Below are 16,488 nucleotides of genomic sequence, written 5' to 3' on the forward strand. Positions count from 1 at the left end.
TTATGACTCAATGCCCCGACCCATGATTGCTTTCTTTGTGTTCCTCTCTGGTCTCAGCAGGATTATGTAACATTTGGGTCCAAACAGTGCCACCAAGAGACCAAAACTGGAGGCCAGGATGGCGAATACCTCCACTGCATCTGCATATTTGCCTGGTGAGCTGACATAAGCGGGGACAAAGGCCACCCACACAGCACAGAAGATCAGCATGCTGAAAGTGATGAGTTTGGCCTCATTGAAACTATCTGGAAGATTCCTCGCCATGAATGCTAGTAGGAAGCTGAGGATGGCCAGTAAGCCAATGTAACCCAGTAACACTGCAAAACCAACTGTGGATCCGACTACACACTCATAAACTATCTTGTCATTGTAGTATTGAGTGTTTTTATGAGGAGCTGGTGAAGCAGAGACAAGCCAGGCAGTGCAGATTGCTGCCTGGATAGAAGTCAGAACCATAACTGTCCCTCTCTGCTGCACAGCACCAAACCACTTGAGACTGGCTCCACCTCCTGGTTTGGAGGCCTTGAACACAGCCAGAACCACCATGGTTTTCACCAGGATGCATGAGACACAAAGCACAAAGCTGATCCCAAATGCTGCATGTCTCAATTGGCATGTCCACATCCTGGGACGGCCGATAAACAACAGTGAGCAGAGGAAACATAATTTAAGTGATATCAATAGCTGGAAACTCAGTTCTGAATTGTTGGCGCGTACTACAGGGGTGCTGCGATGATAGATGGAGATGCCCAAGACAACAGCACAGATGAATGTGCCCAACAATGAGGTGGCTGTCAGGAAGATACCTAGAGGCTCTTGATAGGAGAGGAACTCTATTTTCTTAGGAACACAGTGGTCACGCTGGGGGCTGGACCAGAAGTCCTCTGGACAACTGGTGCACTCCATGGAGTCTAAGAAAACATTGATAGTGTTAAGATTAATGCTTAATTATATCCCTAAACTGCAATGTTTAAAACTGAATACCAACCAGTCTTATTGCTGATCTTTCCCTCAGAACAAGGGATGCAGTCAAAACAGCACTCAGGTTGCCCCCTCTTTCTGGCCATTCGGGCACCTGGAGGACAGCTCTCACTGCACACTGACCGGGGTGGCTGTAGGGAGAAAAATACACATCTGTTATTGAGTCAAATAACTATAATGAGTCATGCATGGTACACAAAATAGGTGTCTAAAAAATCAGAAGCAACCTCTTTGGATTCAAAGTTCCAGAAGATTTTGTCTTCATCAAGTGTGAGTTCTTCACCTTTGGCTGACTCTTTGACCTCGCCCACATTCTCAACTTTAGTTCGTCCATCAGGGAGCCACAGCCAGTTCATGACATCATATATTGGTAATGCATCACCATTCTCATCAAATGATACTTGATCACCAAATGGTGTGGTGAAGTTGACCTTTTCCAAGTAATACACAAGCTAAGAATATCAGAATAACGGATAGAGGAAAATCAAAAAGGAGAGATGAAAACTCAATTCTATATGACCATGGTGAAAACAGTGGTATCTAGTATTCAATAATCAACCTGCCTACTGCACCTATGAACATATGAAGATATTAACAATTCCAACAAAGCATTTCCATTAAATTGAAGTCACTGATATTACTGTATACCCAGTGACAATATACTCTGTCCTGATAATATTATCCAATGCTGTCACTTTGTTGTAGGGGGAATTGTTTCAGCTATCTGCTCTGCACTTTAAGATTAGTAATCTCATAGCTTTGTATTTAATCCTATACCTGAAATGTTACTCCACAAGATAGCATAGGATTTAGTCACATGAACAGGTGGAGTGTAAACTGATATCCCACCTGCCATAGCTCCAGTCTTTGCAATCTGGCACAGCTGTGTCCGCTGAAAGGCCCTCTCCCTGGCACACAGCGCAGCATGTCATCAAGAGCATACGCCAGAGCATACACAGCCTTGTACACGTTATACTCTGGCCTGAGGTTTGAAATGTCCAACAATTCAGTCTCCACACTCTCTAGATCTTCCTGTCCAGTGCATAGTACTCCCCCAGCCTCCACCCAACCTGCTGGAGGTGGTGCAAATCTACACTGAAATGTGTATTCCCAAAACTGATTTACCTGAATGTATTAAAAACTTTGTGTTATACATGATGACATCATACTGTATTATTCTTACAAATACCAGATTACTACACTTTGTCTATATCTGTCTGTAGATTTCTGCTAAATTCACCAAACGTTATCATTAGATAATGCCTCATTTGCATATTTAAACATAACATTTCAGAAAACAAGTAATACAAAAAATAATTTTCTTAGTGTAAGTAATCAACTGGGGAAGTTTCATGGTGTTATCTTAAATTTTTAACCCAATTCAGCAGGAGTGTCTTCAAAATGTATTGAATTTTATAATACATATCCTTAAAGACCGTTTTCTCAAAAATGAGTTATGTCAAGACCTTTGCCTCTAATATGTCAACAAAATGAAGCAACAATTTTGAACATAGCATTATCCAATGTTCAGATTTAAACATAAAATTTCAGAAAACTTGTAATAAAAAAATAATTGTTCTACTATAAGTTATCAACTGGGGAAGTTTCCTGGCAATATATATTAGTTAAATGTTTTAACCTATACACCTGGGGTGCCTCCACTTAAACTCACCACATTATTTCCATAGAGGTTGTTGTGTTGTATGTCAGGACGTATTCTTAACAGGAAGTCCCTGAGTCCTGGTATTTCTCCTCGACGAATGGCAATGCCCAGTGTTCCACTCAGGTACGGCATGAGGTGGGGGGTCTGGAGCACAGTAGCTGCAGTCCAGGCTTCACTGGCCATCCACTGCAGGCCTGTCACATTCTGCCTCACCACCTGTGCATTGCATTATATAAAATATATAAATTCATACTGTCATGACACGATTGATGTCTTGTCTCATTCAAACACATGTAAAACCCTTTTATTTCAGACAATCAAAACATTAAGTTGTAGAATTATATAAACATATAATTAAGCTATAATTGAAGCCACACCTCTTCCATGAGGTTAATCACGTGACTCTGATGTGCAAAGACAATGACCACACGAGCTGTAGATTTCCTCATCAAATCCACAATTCTCCTTAGTTCAGCTGCGTCTTTGTCCCAGGGCAAAACCTCAAAGTAGGCCAGACACCCTCCACCAGACTGAGCAAGGTCAGATTGAAAGGATCGGGCAACGTGGAATCCATAATCATCATTACTGACCAGAAGACCTGTCCAAGTCCAGCCAAAGCGCCTGAGAATCTGAATCATAGCACGCACCTAAGTAAATACAGAGTGGAGGAATTAATGCACAGGCTGGAATAATCTCTTAGTGATTAACCTGATAAACTGGTACCACAATGGACCATGTTTAACTAGTACCCATCAGACCAAACAGCTCCATCAATGGCAAAACGTATGTGATAAGTATTACACAGAAAATATTATATTTCATTGCAGTAAAAGGATGCATTTTATTTTGCTGACTGATGGTCACCTGGAAAGCATCACTTGGGATCGTCCTAAAGAAGGATGGAAACTTTTGCCGGTCACTCAGGCACGAACATGTGGAAAAAAAACTCACCTGTGAAAGACACAGACTGTACATCCTAAAAACATTCAAAGCCTTCATCGGCTGATTAGTCCAACGTTTACACTTGACATTGCATTTAAAATTAAAATGCTACAATAGAAGACAACTTACCATAGGTACTCTGTACAAACCTAAGACAGTGGAGATGGCGATAGAACGTCTAGAGGAAGATTCACCAACAATCCCAAGGACTGGAGGGGTTCCTACACAGGTCTTGTCCAACATAAACTGCTCTTCTCGACTACTGGCTAATGACAACGCTGCACGGAATCCAATTCCTAGGTTGTTGCAGTTGTCATTAAGACTGTATCCCAGAGTCACATTAGGTAGCAGGTTGGAGTTTCTGTTGATCTCATCAATAGCAAAGGCCATGGTCTGGGCCTGCCTGAATCCTAGAACATCAAAACTAACACAAAAATATCAATGTGCTGACAAGAACGTGTTGCACAATTACAGATTTTGCAAACAATTAAGCCAATTAAATAGCAACAATACCTGAATAAAAAATATAAAGGAGACAAGTGATATGTCTGAAATGGCATGAATACGCAATGTAATTCTGACCAGGTAATATCTTATCATATAAAATACATTTTACTAACGGGATTGGCTTCTTCCAGTTTCTGCATTTTGTTGTTTCCCTGACATACTGACCTGTGGCAGGGTGGCTGTTGTGGCTCTGAGGTAAAAGACAGGTCAGGAAAGACAGAAAATAAATGGATCTTAAACAGCCCTCCCAGAACCACATCTCCAGCCTTGTGCATCCCATTTAGAGGAAACTGTCCCTGTAACCAGCAGGAGGTGGAATGGAGAGGGTTCCCTCCATCACAAGAAAAGTAGGAATACAGCAACACAGAGTACATGAGCAAGAGGAGGTTGATATCTAAAAATGCCCACATGGCTTTCCTCCTGTTTACTCCTTTTCTGACTCTGTGTCAACCCCTTTTATTAACTTGTAGCATTGTTTAAGCTTGCACTCCACCCATCAGAGCATACGTAAAAGTAAGGGCAGAGCCTAATATGCATTTCATTGGAGACTGGTTTTGTATCGAGGTGGAATTAATTTGTGCACTTTTAATTACATCTCACCAAGGCAATTTTAGCAACCTTTCCAACCCAAATTGAAGTTGTGGATGACTGCTATGATTGATGTCTACTGAAATTTGCGTGTGATTTGTGGTGTGATAAGCATACCACATTAAGCTCACCAAATGCTCAAATTAGCCCAGAGTATGTCCACTAGATGGTAGCAGCATACCAAGACCCTCAGTGAAATATTACATCTTCCCTTGCTCTGTGTTCGTTTGATGGAGAGTTTTTGTATGTGGCTGGCACCCATAGTAACTTGGCAGGTATTAGATATGATTAGTTCTGCAGAAACATGCAGGACAGATTTCCCCATTAGTATGTCCAATTTGCAGTTTTATAGATTTGCTAACTGTATTTCTACGATTACAGGCAAAAACCTGTTACTTATTTACATCAACACATTAATAGTGAGTGCATGCACATACTTTTGAGATTACTGAACTCTATTACCCTTAAAATGAAGTAGAATATTGCATCAATTAAAACACTGGCTTTGTCTGTCTCAAACACATAAAAGCATCTTATTTAGGACGCCTTTAAGTAAAACATGCAGCAAATCCATGTAGGCTTAATGGCAGAAAATAATTATAACAGTAAATACAAAAACAAAAAAAGTTACAATTCTTTTCTGTATAATGTTAGGCCATTGCATAGTCATGGCTTCCAGAAGATTAGTTAATGATTACATACTTAAAACATGAATGAGGATCTAAATGCTAGTGAACTATTAGTTAATGAGTAACTCTCAATCAAATTTTTTGGATGATTTTGTTTTAATGATATTCAACTTGATAATATTCAGGGATGTGAATTGTAATGTTTATGTTGTCTGAATATGATGAATAAAACATCTGTTAAGAATTCTGCTGTCTCCGATTCTTTAAAGGAATCAATTGTAATGATGATGAATTAATGAGGGACTCCTCATTAACTATTCAGTATTGTGTCTCACTTTACTGGGGGGGACACAAAAACAATAAGTAATGTTTAACTAATCAGTAATTAATGAGTCGTTACTAGTTTTGTAATGACTTTTGATTCAGAGTTAATCAGGAACAAGTCATGAAAGTGGTGAAGTCAAGTCAATTTCAATTGTATTTTTATAGACCAATAAAATAGTCAGAATGATCAAGTCAAAAATATTCATAAACTAATCATTATTTAATGATTCATTAATATAGGTTCTCCCTGTCAGTTCTCTAGTAACTCATCATTATCTACTATATAATACTCCATTACAAATTATTAGTGAAGTACTCATTAGATCCTGGACAGGTCGCCAGACTATCACAGGGCTGACACGTAGAAACAGACAGCCATTCATACTCACATTCACACCTATAGACCATTTAGAGTCAACAATTAACCCTACATGTCTTTGGACTTTGGGAGGAAGCCGGAGATCCCGGAGAAAACCCACGCTAACATGGGGAGAACATGCAAACTCCACAGACAATGGCCCCAAGCTGGGTTTGTACCTGCGACTCTCTTGCTGTGAGGCAACAAATTGGAGCAACAAGTGAAGAAACAAAGGAGAATTTATGGCCTACTCCCCGGGTTTTAAGACTACCTACATTCCTTTGAGATGTTGGCTCACAGTCGCCCAAAGACACATGCAGCTGTGAATGAGACCAAAATGGAAATTACATTTAATGCAAATGAACATGTACTTTAATTGATGTGTTGTGCTTTGCTAACATATGTCTAATAACAGGAAGTTTTGTTTAACATATATATTTTTGGGACAAGACTAAAATTGAAAGTAGTAGGAACCAGCAGAGACACAAGTCTGTCTCACACGTCTGTCCTCTCCTTGCATTCTTTTGGAAATCCGCATTTGTGACTAAGTTTGTTTAGGTAAATGTATCTAGTTCAGTCATTTTTAGTTTAGATAACTCAAATAGTCATGCTGGTAAGAAGTTAATCATAAGCTGTAGATAAAACATTTCCTTTATATTAATCCCCTGATGAGATCCTGCTACATAAATATTTTTAAGTGTGTATATTATACGTCCCCAGAGATCTTAAACAGAAATTCAGGTGCACACTAATGCTTCAGTTAATCTTATATCTGATATATATATATTTTAATCTAGTTGAAATGTATTACAACTTTTAATGTTGATTGTGAACCATATATAAATTGACTAATTTTGTTAAATATGCTTAGAACATATAGAATTAAGTTCATGATAATTAACTCTGCTTACATTTCCTTTAGTTTCATGTTATGTTGGTAACTTTTATCTCATCAAAGCTCGCAGTCTCATAAACCCAGCAGTCTGTCTTTTTCAGAGCAACCGCTCCCTCTTCTCGGTTGCTCTCACCCACACTGGATGGCTGTTTGATATGCTCTGAAATTAATCTTATCCCTTCATTTACTGTGTAAAAAGCGCACATATTTATCAACATGTATAGGCCTTTCTCTGTAGTGTTTGTATAGCTACATGTTTTGATAACAAGGTTTATCTGTGTTGTGTAATTGGTTAATTCATTTTAATTCAATTGATCAAGTTTTATTCAGTGGTTTATATCCTAAAAATGTTTAACATCTTTCTACTGCAGATGAAGACAAGATGTTAAATATGGAATAATTAATTATGTGAAACAAAAGAAATAACACAACAGGGGGCACGGGCTGCTTGCCTGAAAGAACGACTTTAAATAAAGTACATTTTGATCTGAGAGAGACCACTCAAGCCACTCCATACAGCACAATCCACCAATCTACTCATCAAAGGTGATATATAAATACATTTTCAGAAGGGAAAGTGTTTGATTATTAGATTAATAAACACATTTATAGTCATTTATTAAATAAGGTAATTTTAAGAAATTGATAGTTAATATTAGATGCAAGAAGAATTAGGAAATCCATCAATAAATTCTAAACGTAAATTAGACCAAACTTAAATTTATAAAATGAAACTGCTTCACAATCTTCCTCGATGGTTCTTAAATCATCTGCTGCTGAATGATGCATCAATACCAAAACTAAATTGAATTGATAGGCAAACATCAAATAACAAATTCCAATAAGAAAGATATCAGTCACTGAATTGACCTGGCAACATTTAATTTGTTTCTATTCATAAATGTTCAACATCGTATTCACTGTAATCCTTCAATTATCCTTTATTCAATTTATTCCTTTTTCCTTTTGTTTTATGATTTATTCAATTATCCTCTATTAATAGTTTAGTCATGTAGTTAGTCAAATAAACATGTATTTTATAAAGAACTTTGTTATTTGATTTGTGTGTGTATATAAACAATTTGAATCACTGTTCACCATGCCCAAGAACGCCGTAGCAACCCTGAGATTATGAGACTCAATTGATTTGTATAAAATAGATTTTTCCCTATTTTTATAAAATGGGGTGGTACCTGTGTAAATTCTGATATTAAAACTCATTGTGTGTGACATCTGAAGCTGAGTGTCACCACTCTCCTTCACATTTTACGATACATATACATATTCTGATATAAATTATTGATTGATGATTAATCTGCTCAATGCAATAACGCTACATGATCCAAGTTATTTGTCATCAGCCTACTTTTTCAATTACTAATAACATTACTATTACTACCAACAAATCTTTCTGCCTTCATGTTTGTATTGTATAGAGTAAAAGTATTAATTCTGTCTGAATGTTTTATGACTCAATGCCCCGGGCCATTATTGCTTTCTTTGTGTTCCTCTCGGGTCTCAGCAGGATTATATAACATTTGGGTCCAAACAGTGCAACCAAGAGGCCAAAACTGGAGGCCAGGATGGCGAATACCTCCACTGCATCTGCATATTTGCCTGGTGAGCTAATATAAGCGGGGACAAAGGCCACCCACACAGCACAGAAGATCAGCATGCTGAAAGTGATGAGCTTGGCCTCATTGAAACTATCTGGAAGATTCCTCGCCATGAATGCTAGTAGAAAGCTGAGTATAGCCAGTAAGCCAATGTAACCCAGTAACACTGCAAAACCAACTGTGGACCCAACTACACACTCATAAACTATTTTGTCATTGTGGTATTGAGTGTTTTTATGAGGAGCTGGTGAAGCAGAGACAAGCCAAGCAGTGCAGATTGCTGCCTGAATAGAAGTAAGAACCATAACTGTCCCTCTCTGCTGCACAGCACCAAACCACTTGAGACTGCCTCCTCCTCCTGGTTTGGAGGCCTTGAACACAGCCAGAACCACCACCGTTTTCACCAGGATGCATGAGACACAAAGTACAAAGCTGATCCCAAACGCTGCATGTCTCAATTGGCATGTCCACATCCTGGGACGGCCGATAAACAATAGTGAGCAGAGGAAACATAATTTAAGTGATATCAATAGCTGGAAACTCAGTTCTGAATTGTTGGCGCGTATTATAGGGGTGCTGCGATGATAGATGGAGATGCCCAAGACAACAGCACAGATTAATGTGCCCAACAATGTGGTGGCTGTTAGGAAGATACCTAGAGGCTCTTGATAGGAGAGGAACTCTATTTTCTTAGGAACACAGTGGTCACGCTTGGGACTGGACCAGAAATCCTCTGGACAACTTGTGCACTCCATGGAGTCTAAGAAAACATTGATAGTGTTAAGATTAATGCTTAAATTATATCTTCAAACTGCAATATTTAAATCTGAATACCAACCAGTGTTATTGCTGATCTTTCCCTCAGAACAAGGGATGCAGTCAAAACAGCACTCAGGTTGCCCCTTCTTTCTGGCCATGCGGGTACCTGGAGGACAGCTCTCACTGCACACTGACCGGGGTGGCTGTAGGGAAAAAAATAGACATATGTTATTGAGTCAAATAGCTATAATGAGCCATGCATGGTACACAAAGTAGGTGTCTGAAAAAGCAGAAGCAACCTTTTTGGATTCAAAGTTCCAGAAGATTTTGTCTTCATCGAGTGTGAGTTCTTCACCTTTGGCTGACTCTTTAACCTCGCCCACATACTCAACTTTAGTTCGTCCATCAGGGAGCCACAGCCAGTTCATGACATCATATATTGGTAATGCATCACCATTCTCATCAAATGACACTTGATCACCAAATGGTGTGGTGAAGTTGACCTTTTCCAAGTAATACACAAGCTAAGAATATCAGAATAATGGATAGAGGAAAATCAAAAAGGACAGATGAAAAATCAATTCTATATGACCATGGTGAACACAGTGGTATCTAGTATTCAATAATCAACCTGCCTACTGCACCTATGAACATATGAAGATATCAACAATTCCAACAAAGCATTTCCATTAAAGTGAAGTCATTGATATTGCTGTATACCCAGTTTCAATACACTATTGGGACCCACCAATGTGACTAGTGGCAAGTGACCACATGAACTCAGTCACATGATCCTTGACCCATGGACTCAGCTCAGTAGCCATTGGCTACTGTAGCATTATTTCTCATTCACACATGCTTGTGAAATTCACCCGGGACAAAAGCAAAGGACATTCCTTTTGTTCTTTTTTTTCTTAACCCCCTTCCCACCCCTGCTGACCTGCGGGAGGTGAGCTGCTGCTCTTCCTCCAGACCAGAAGCTGTAGGAGCAGCTCTGCTCGCGAGTGCCTGCCTTTTTGACCATCTAACTTCAAGAAATAAGAGCTAGGAAGTTAGCACCAAGCTACCAAGCTGCAGTAACAGGACTGGACCAGTTTCCCTCCAAACTGCACAACTGGATTCAAGCACAGGAAGGAGAAAGACTTTGACCCTGGAACCACTTTCTCCAGCCTGCTTCCTCCAACTCCTCCATCTTGGAATTGCAACCTTTTCCTCCATGGATTTGTAACGTACTGGGCTTACCTTAGCATTAGCAATTGAACAAGGCTGAGCAACTTTGATTTCCGGAATGTACCTGTATTGATATGTTTAATGTTATTCATTGAGTTTGATTGATGTGATATTATTTGTAGTTAAGATATTTGGGTAGCTGGCATTGACACATCTGATGTGGTTAGTTTATGCTTCACATAGACAAGGTCTTGCATGCAAACTAACCATCTTTTCTAACCCACTGCATTATCTGACACACATTAAGATCACATATATAAACTGTGAATTAGTTTTAAACATAAACATACACATTCAGATAATCTCAACCCCCACATCAACCCCCCTCATTGACCTTCCTGAGCACATGTGCTCCGAAGAACAAAAAGGCCATGTGGTAACATGTTGGCGCCATCTTTGGTCCAGCCATCTTTGTAGTTTTACAGTGCTCGTCATATTGTCTGTAGGCACATGCAGACATCTTGAGACAAGTACCCATCTTGTCTGTGTTTATCTCCCCTCCCCCCCCTCTCTCTCTCTCTCTCACACACACACACACACACACACACACACATGCTCACACACTGTGTTTGGCATGTTTAGTTTAGTTATTTAGTTAGATTAATATTGTGCTTTACACCTTTATTATCTTGTAAATAAATGTTTGTGGATTATACATGCTGGTCTGCTTAATATTGTACAAGAGTGAATAATGCCAACCGCTGCTGTGTCAAGAACTCCAATATCCTTCAACCTTTACTATCTATTTCGGTTATAGTTATTAATTTAAATATTAATCAAAGTTCAAAATGTATAGTTTAGTATATTTAATGGCACTTATCTATGAGACTACATTAATGTGCTATCATTTTCTCTTTGTTTCAAAGAGTGGTGCCCCGAGAATGATTTAATATACATTAAATCATATTATTCAATATAATTAATAATTATTTTGATAATTATTATTGACTTTTGATAGCCATTTTAATGTCTTTGGAGCTTATGTACCAATGTAATTTGGTGCCCTGTTATTATTAGTATATTGTGATAATTTGTTAATATCAATTTTATTAATATTGATAATTATCTTTAATATTTTCTAATAACTAGACCAGCTCCTATCTGCGTCCCCAACAACATTCGGACCTGACAATATTATCCACTGCTGTCACCTTGTGGTAGGGGGAATTGTTTCAGCTATCTGCTATGTGCTTTAACATTAGTAATCTCATAGCATTGTATTTAATCCTATACCTGAAATGTTACTCCACAAGATACCATAGGATTTAGTCACATGAACAGGTGGAGTGTAAACTGATATCCCACCTGCCATAGCTCCAGTCTTTGCAAACTGGCACAGCTGTATCCGCTGAAGGGCCCTCTCCCTGGCACACAGCGCGACATGTCATCAAGAGCATACGCCAGAGCATACACAGCCTTGTACACGTTATACTCTGGCCTGAGGTTTGAAATGTCCAACAACTCAGTCTCCACACTCTCTAGATCTTCCTGTCCAGTGCATAGTTCTCCCCCAGCCTCCACCCAACCTGCTGGAGGTGGTGCAAATCTACACTGAAATGTGTATTCCCAAAACTGATTTACCTGAAATGTATTAAAAACCTTGGGTTAAAAATTATGACAACATACTCTATTATTCTTACAAATATCAGATCAGATTTAAATTTTAAGGTGAGACACTACAGGCAAAAACATTGTTTTTCATGAAGTGGTCAATTTTGAAATGTTAGGGCTATTTTGCTTCCATAACATGTCTTCTTTCAGACTAGTGGAAATAAAACATCCAATTAGGTGTTTATTTTACTACACTTTGTATATACACACGTGGACAAAATTGTTGGTACCCTTCCGTTAAAGAAAGAAAAACCCACAATGGTCACTGAAATAACTTGAAACTGACAAAAGTAATAATAAATAAAAATTCACTGAAAATTATCCATTGAAAATCAGACATTGCTTTTGAATTGTGGTTCAACAGAATCATTTTAAAAAACAAACAAATTAAACTGGCCTGGACAAAAATGATGGTACCCCTAGAAAAGGTTGAAAATAATTTGACCATAGGGACATGTTAAACTAAGCTGTGCCTGTAAATAGCATCACAGGTGTCTTCAAACTTTTAATCAGTCAGTTTGCCTATTTAAAGGGTGAAAAGTAGTCACTGTGCTGTTTGGTATCATGGTGTGTACCACACTGAACATGGACCACAGAAAGCTAAGGAGAGAGTTGTCTCAGGAGATTAGAAAGATAATTATAGACAAGCATGTTAAAGGTAAAGGCTATAAGACCATCTCCAAGCAACTTGATGTTCCTGTGACTTCAGTTGCACATATTATTCAGAAGTTTAAGGTCCACGGGACTGTAGCCTACCTCCCTGGACGTGGCCGCAAGAGGAAAATTGATGACAAATTGAAGAGACGGATAACACGAATGGCAACCAAAGAGCCCAGAACAACTTCCAAAGAGATTAGAGGTGAACTCCAAGGTCAAGGTACATCAGTGTCAGATCGCACCGTCCGTCGCTGTTTGAGCCAAAGTGAACTTAATGGAAGACAACCGAGGAGGACGCAAATCATAAAAAAGCGAGACTGGAATTTGCCAAAATGCATATTGACAAGCCACAACGCTTCTGGGAGAATGTCCTTTGGACAGATGAGACAAAACTGGAGCTTTTTGGCAAGTCCCATCAGCTCTATGTTCACAGACGCAAAAATGAAGCATACAAAGAAAAGAACACTGTATCTAATGTGAAACATGGAGGAGGCTAAGTTGTGTTATGGGGCTGCTTTACTGCATCTGGCACAGGGTGTCTTGAATCTGTGCAGGGTACAATGAAATCTCAAGACCATCAAGGCATTCTGGAGCGAAATGTGCTGCCCAGTGTCAGAAAGCTTGGTCTCAGTCGCAGGTCATGGGTCCTCAAACAGGATAATGACCCAAAACACAGCTAAAAACACCCAAGAATGGCTTAGAACAAAACATTGGACTATTCTGAAGTGGCCTTCTATGAGCCCTGATCTAAATCCTATTGAACATCTGTGGAAGGAGCTGAAACATGCATTCGGAGAAGGCACCCTTCAAACCCGAGACAGCTGGAGCAGTTTGCTCACAAGGAGTGGGCTAAAATACTAGTCGACAGGTGCAGAAGTCTCATTGAGAGTTACAGAAATCGCTTGATTGCATTAATTGCCTCAAAAGGTTGGGCAATAAAATATTAAGTTAAGGGTACCATCATTTTTGTCCAGGCCAGTTTCATTAGTTTGTTTTTTAAAATGATTCTGTTGAACCACAATTCAAAAGCGATATCTAATTTTCATTAGTTAATTTTGAGTACATTTTTATTTATTGTTACTTTTGTCAGTTTCAAGTTATTTAAGTGACCATTGTGGGTTTTTCTTTCTTTAACGGAAGGGTACCAACAATTTTTTCCACGTGTGTATGTGTCTGTTGATTTCTCTTAAATTCACCAAATGTTATCATTAGATAATGCCTCATTTGCATATTTAAACAAAACATTTCAGAAAACTTGCAATAGAAAAAATAAGTGTCTTAGTGTAAGTAATCAACTGGGGAAGTTTCATGGTGAAATCCTAGATTTTTAACCCAATTCACCAGGAGTGTCTTCAAAATGTAGTAAATTTTACAATATATCTTTGAAGGCCGTTTTCTTTGAAAAACCTTTGCCTCTAAAATGTCAACAAAATGAAACAACAATTTTGAACTAAGCTTTATACAATGTTCAGATTCAAACATACAATTTCAGAAAACTTGTAATAAAAAAACATAATTGTCCTAATATAAGTTATCAACTGGGGAAGTTTCCTGGCAATATATAATAGTTAAATATTTTAACCTATACACCTGGGGTATCTCCACTTAAACTCACCACGTTATTTCCATAGTGGTTGTTGTGTTGTATGTCAGGACGTATTCTTAACAGGAAGTCCCTGAATCCTGGTATTTCTCCTCGACGGATGGCAATGCCCAGTGTGCCACTCAGGTACGGCATGAGGTGGGGGGTCTGGAGCGGAGTACCTGCAGTCCAGGCTTCACTGGCCATCCACTGCAGGCCTGTCACATTCTGCCTCACCACCTGTGCATTACATGATATAAAATATATAAATTCATACTGTCATGACATGAATTATGTCTTGTCTCATTCATGCATGTAAAACCCTCTTATTTCAGACAATCAAAACATTAACTTGTAGAATTATATAAACTTATAATTAAGCTTTAATTCAAGTCCAACCTCTTCCATGAGGTTAATCATGTTACTCTGATGTGCAAAGACAATGACCACACGAGCTGTAGATTTCCTCATCAAATCCACAATTCTCCTTAATTCTGCTGCGTCTTTGCCCCAGGGCAAAACTTCTAAATAGGCCAGACAACCTCCACCAGAGTGAGCCAGATCAGATTGAAAGGATCTGGCAGCGTGGAGTCCATAATCATCCTTACTGACCAACAGACCAGCCCAAGTCCAGCCAAAGCGCCTGAGAATCTGAATTATTGCACGCACCTAGGTAAATACAGAGTGGAGGGATTAATGCACTGGCCAGAATAATCTCTCAATGGGAAACCTGCTTAATTGGTCCCTTTCAGCTTTGTTATCTGAGACCAAACGACTCCATCAATGGCAAAAAAATGTGACATGTATTACAAAAACAATATATTTTTCATTGCAGTAAAGGGATGTTATTTCGAAGGAATGATTCAGTGCAGTGTTTTTTTTTATATCATTCTTATTTTGCAGATTAATGGTCACCTGGAAAGCATCACTTGGGATCGTCCTAAAGAAGGATGGAAACTTTTGCCGGTCACTCAGGCACGAACATGTGGCAAAATAACTCACCTGTGAAAGACGCAGACGGTACATCCTAAAAACATTCAAATCCTTCATCGGCTGATTAGTCCACATTGCATTTCAAATTAAAATACTTTAAAAGAATCATGGTGGAAAACTTACCATAGGTAATCTGTACAAACCTAAAACAGCGGTGATGGCAATAGAACTACTAGAAAAAGTATCACCCACAATCCCAAGGACTGGAGGGGTTCCTACACAGGTCTTATCCAATATAAAGTGCTCGTCTTGACCACTGGCTAATGACAACGCTGAACGGAATCCAATTCCTAGGTTGACACAGTTGTCATTAAGACTGTATCCCAGAGTCACATTAGGTAGCAGGTTGGAGTTTCTGTTGATCTCATCAATAGCAAAGGCCATGGTCTGGGCCTGTCTGAATCCTACAATATAAAAACTAACACACAAATACCATTGCTAGAAACCACACCATGATACATTACCTGTGCTGACATGAACATGTTGCACATTTACAGATTTTGTAAACAATTAAGCCAGTTGAATAGCAACAATTATTACAATACTTAATTAATAAAAAAAAATTGAGGAGACAAGTGATACGTCTAAAATGGCATAAATACACAATGTAATTCTGACCGGGTAATATCTTATCATATAAAATACATTTTACTAACGGGATTGGCTTCTTCCAGTTTCTACATTTTGTTGTTTCCCTGACATACTGACCCGTGGCAGGTTGGCTGTTGTGGCTCTGAGGTAAAAGACAGGTCAGGAAAGACAGAAAATAAATGGATCGAAAACAGCCCTCCCAGAACCACATCTCCAGCCTTGTGCATCCCATTTAGAGGAAAATGTCCCTGTAACCGGCAGGAGGTGGAATGGAGAGGGGAGGGCACAGCAGAAGAAAAGTAGGAATACAACAACACAGAGTACATGAGCAAGAGGAGGTTGATATCTAAAAGTGCCCACATGGCTTTCCTCCTGTTTACTCCTTTTCTGACTCTGTGTCATCCCCTTTTAATAACTTGTAGCATTGTTTAAGCTTGCACTCCACCCATCAGAGCATACGTAAAAGTAAGGGCAGAGCCTAATATGCATTTCATTGGAGACTGGTTTTGTATCGAGGTGGAATTAATTTGTGCACTTTTAATTACATCTCACCAAGGCAATT

The 16,488-nt window shown here is 38.9% G+C and overlaps 2 protein-coding genes across 2 annotated transcripts; both read right to left on the reverse strand.

The window, feature by feature from the left end:
* Positions 1–4,467, reverse strand: LOC119491787 (extracellular calcium-sensing receptor-like). The gene is made up of 9 exons (XM_037776008.1): positions 4,259–4,467; positions 3,716–4,010; positions 3,509–3,595; positions 3,022–3,291; positions 2,654–2,860; positions 1,831–2,106; positions 1,209–1,433; positions 989–1,112; positions 1–911 (listed from the first exon to the last, which is right to left on the reverse strand). The coding sequence occupies exons 1-9, from the start codon at positions 4,465–4,467 to the stop codon at positions 1–3; spliced, it is 2,604 nt and encodes an 867-aa protein (XP_037631936.1).
* Positions 4,468–7,702: 3,235 nt separating this feature from the next.
* Positions 7,703–16,252, reverse strand: LOC119491565 (extracellular calcium-sensing receptor-like). Its single transcript, XM_037775706.1, has 9 exons — positions 16,044–16,252; positions 15,459–15,753; positions 15,258–15,344; positions 14,742–15,011; positions 14,376–14,582; positions 11,798–12,073; positions 9,562–9,786; positions 9,342–9,465; positions 7,703–9,263 (listed from the first exon to the last, which is right to left on the reverse strand). Exons 1-9 carry the CDS (start codon positions 16,250–16,252, stop codon positions 8,353–8,355), a joined length of 2,604 nt encoding a protein of 867 aa, XP_037631634.1. The 3' UTR covers positions 7,703–8,352.
* Between the last annotated feature and the right edge of the window lie 236 nt (positions 16,253–16,488).

Source organism: Sebastes umbrosus, chromosome 7 (genome assembly GCF_015220745.1).
Source record: "Sebastes umbrosus isolate fSebUmb1 chromosome 7, fSebUmb1.pri, whole genome shotgun sequence".
In the NCBI taxonomy this organism is placed as follows: domain Eukaryota; kingdom Metazoa; phylum Chordata; class Actinopteri; order Perciformes; family Sebastidae; genus Sebastes; species Sebastes umbrosus.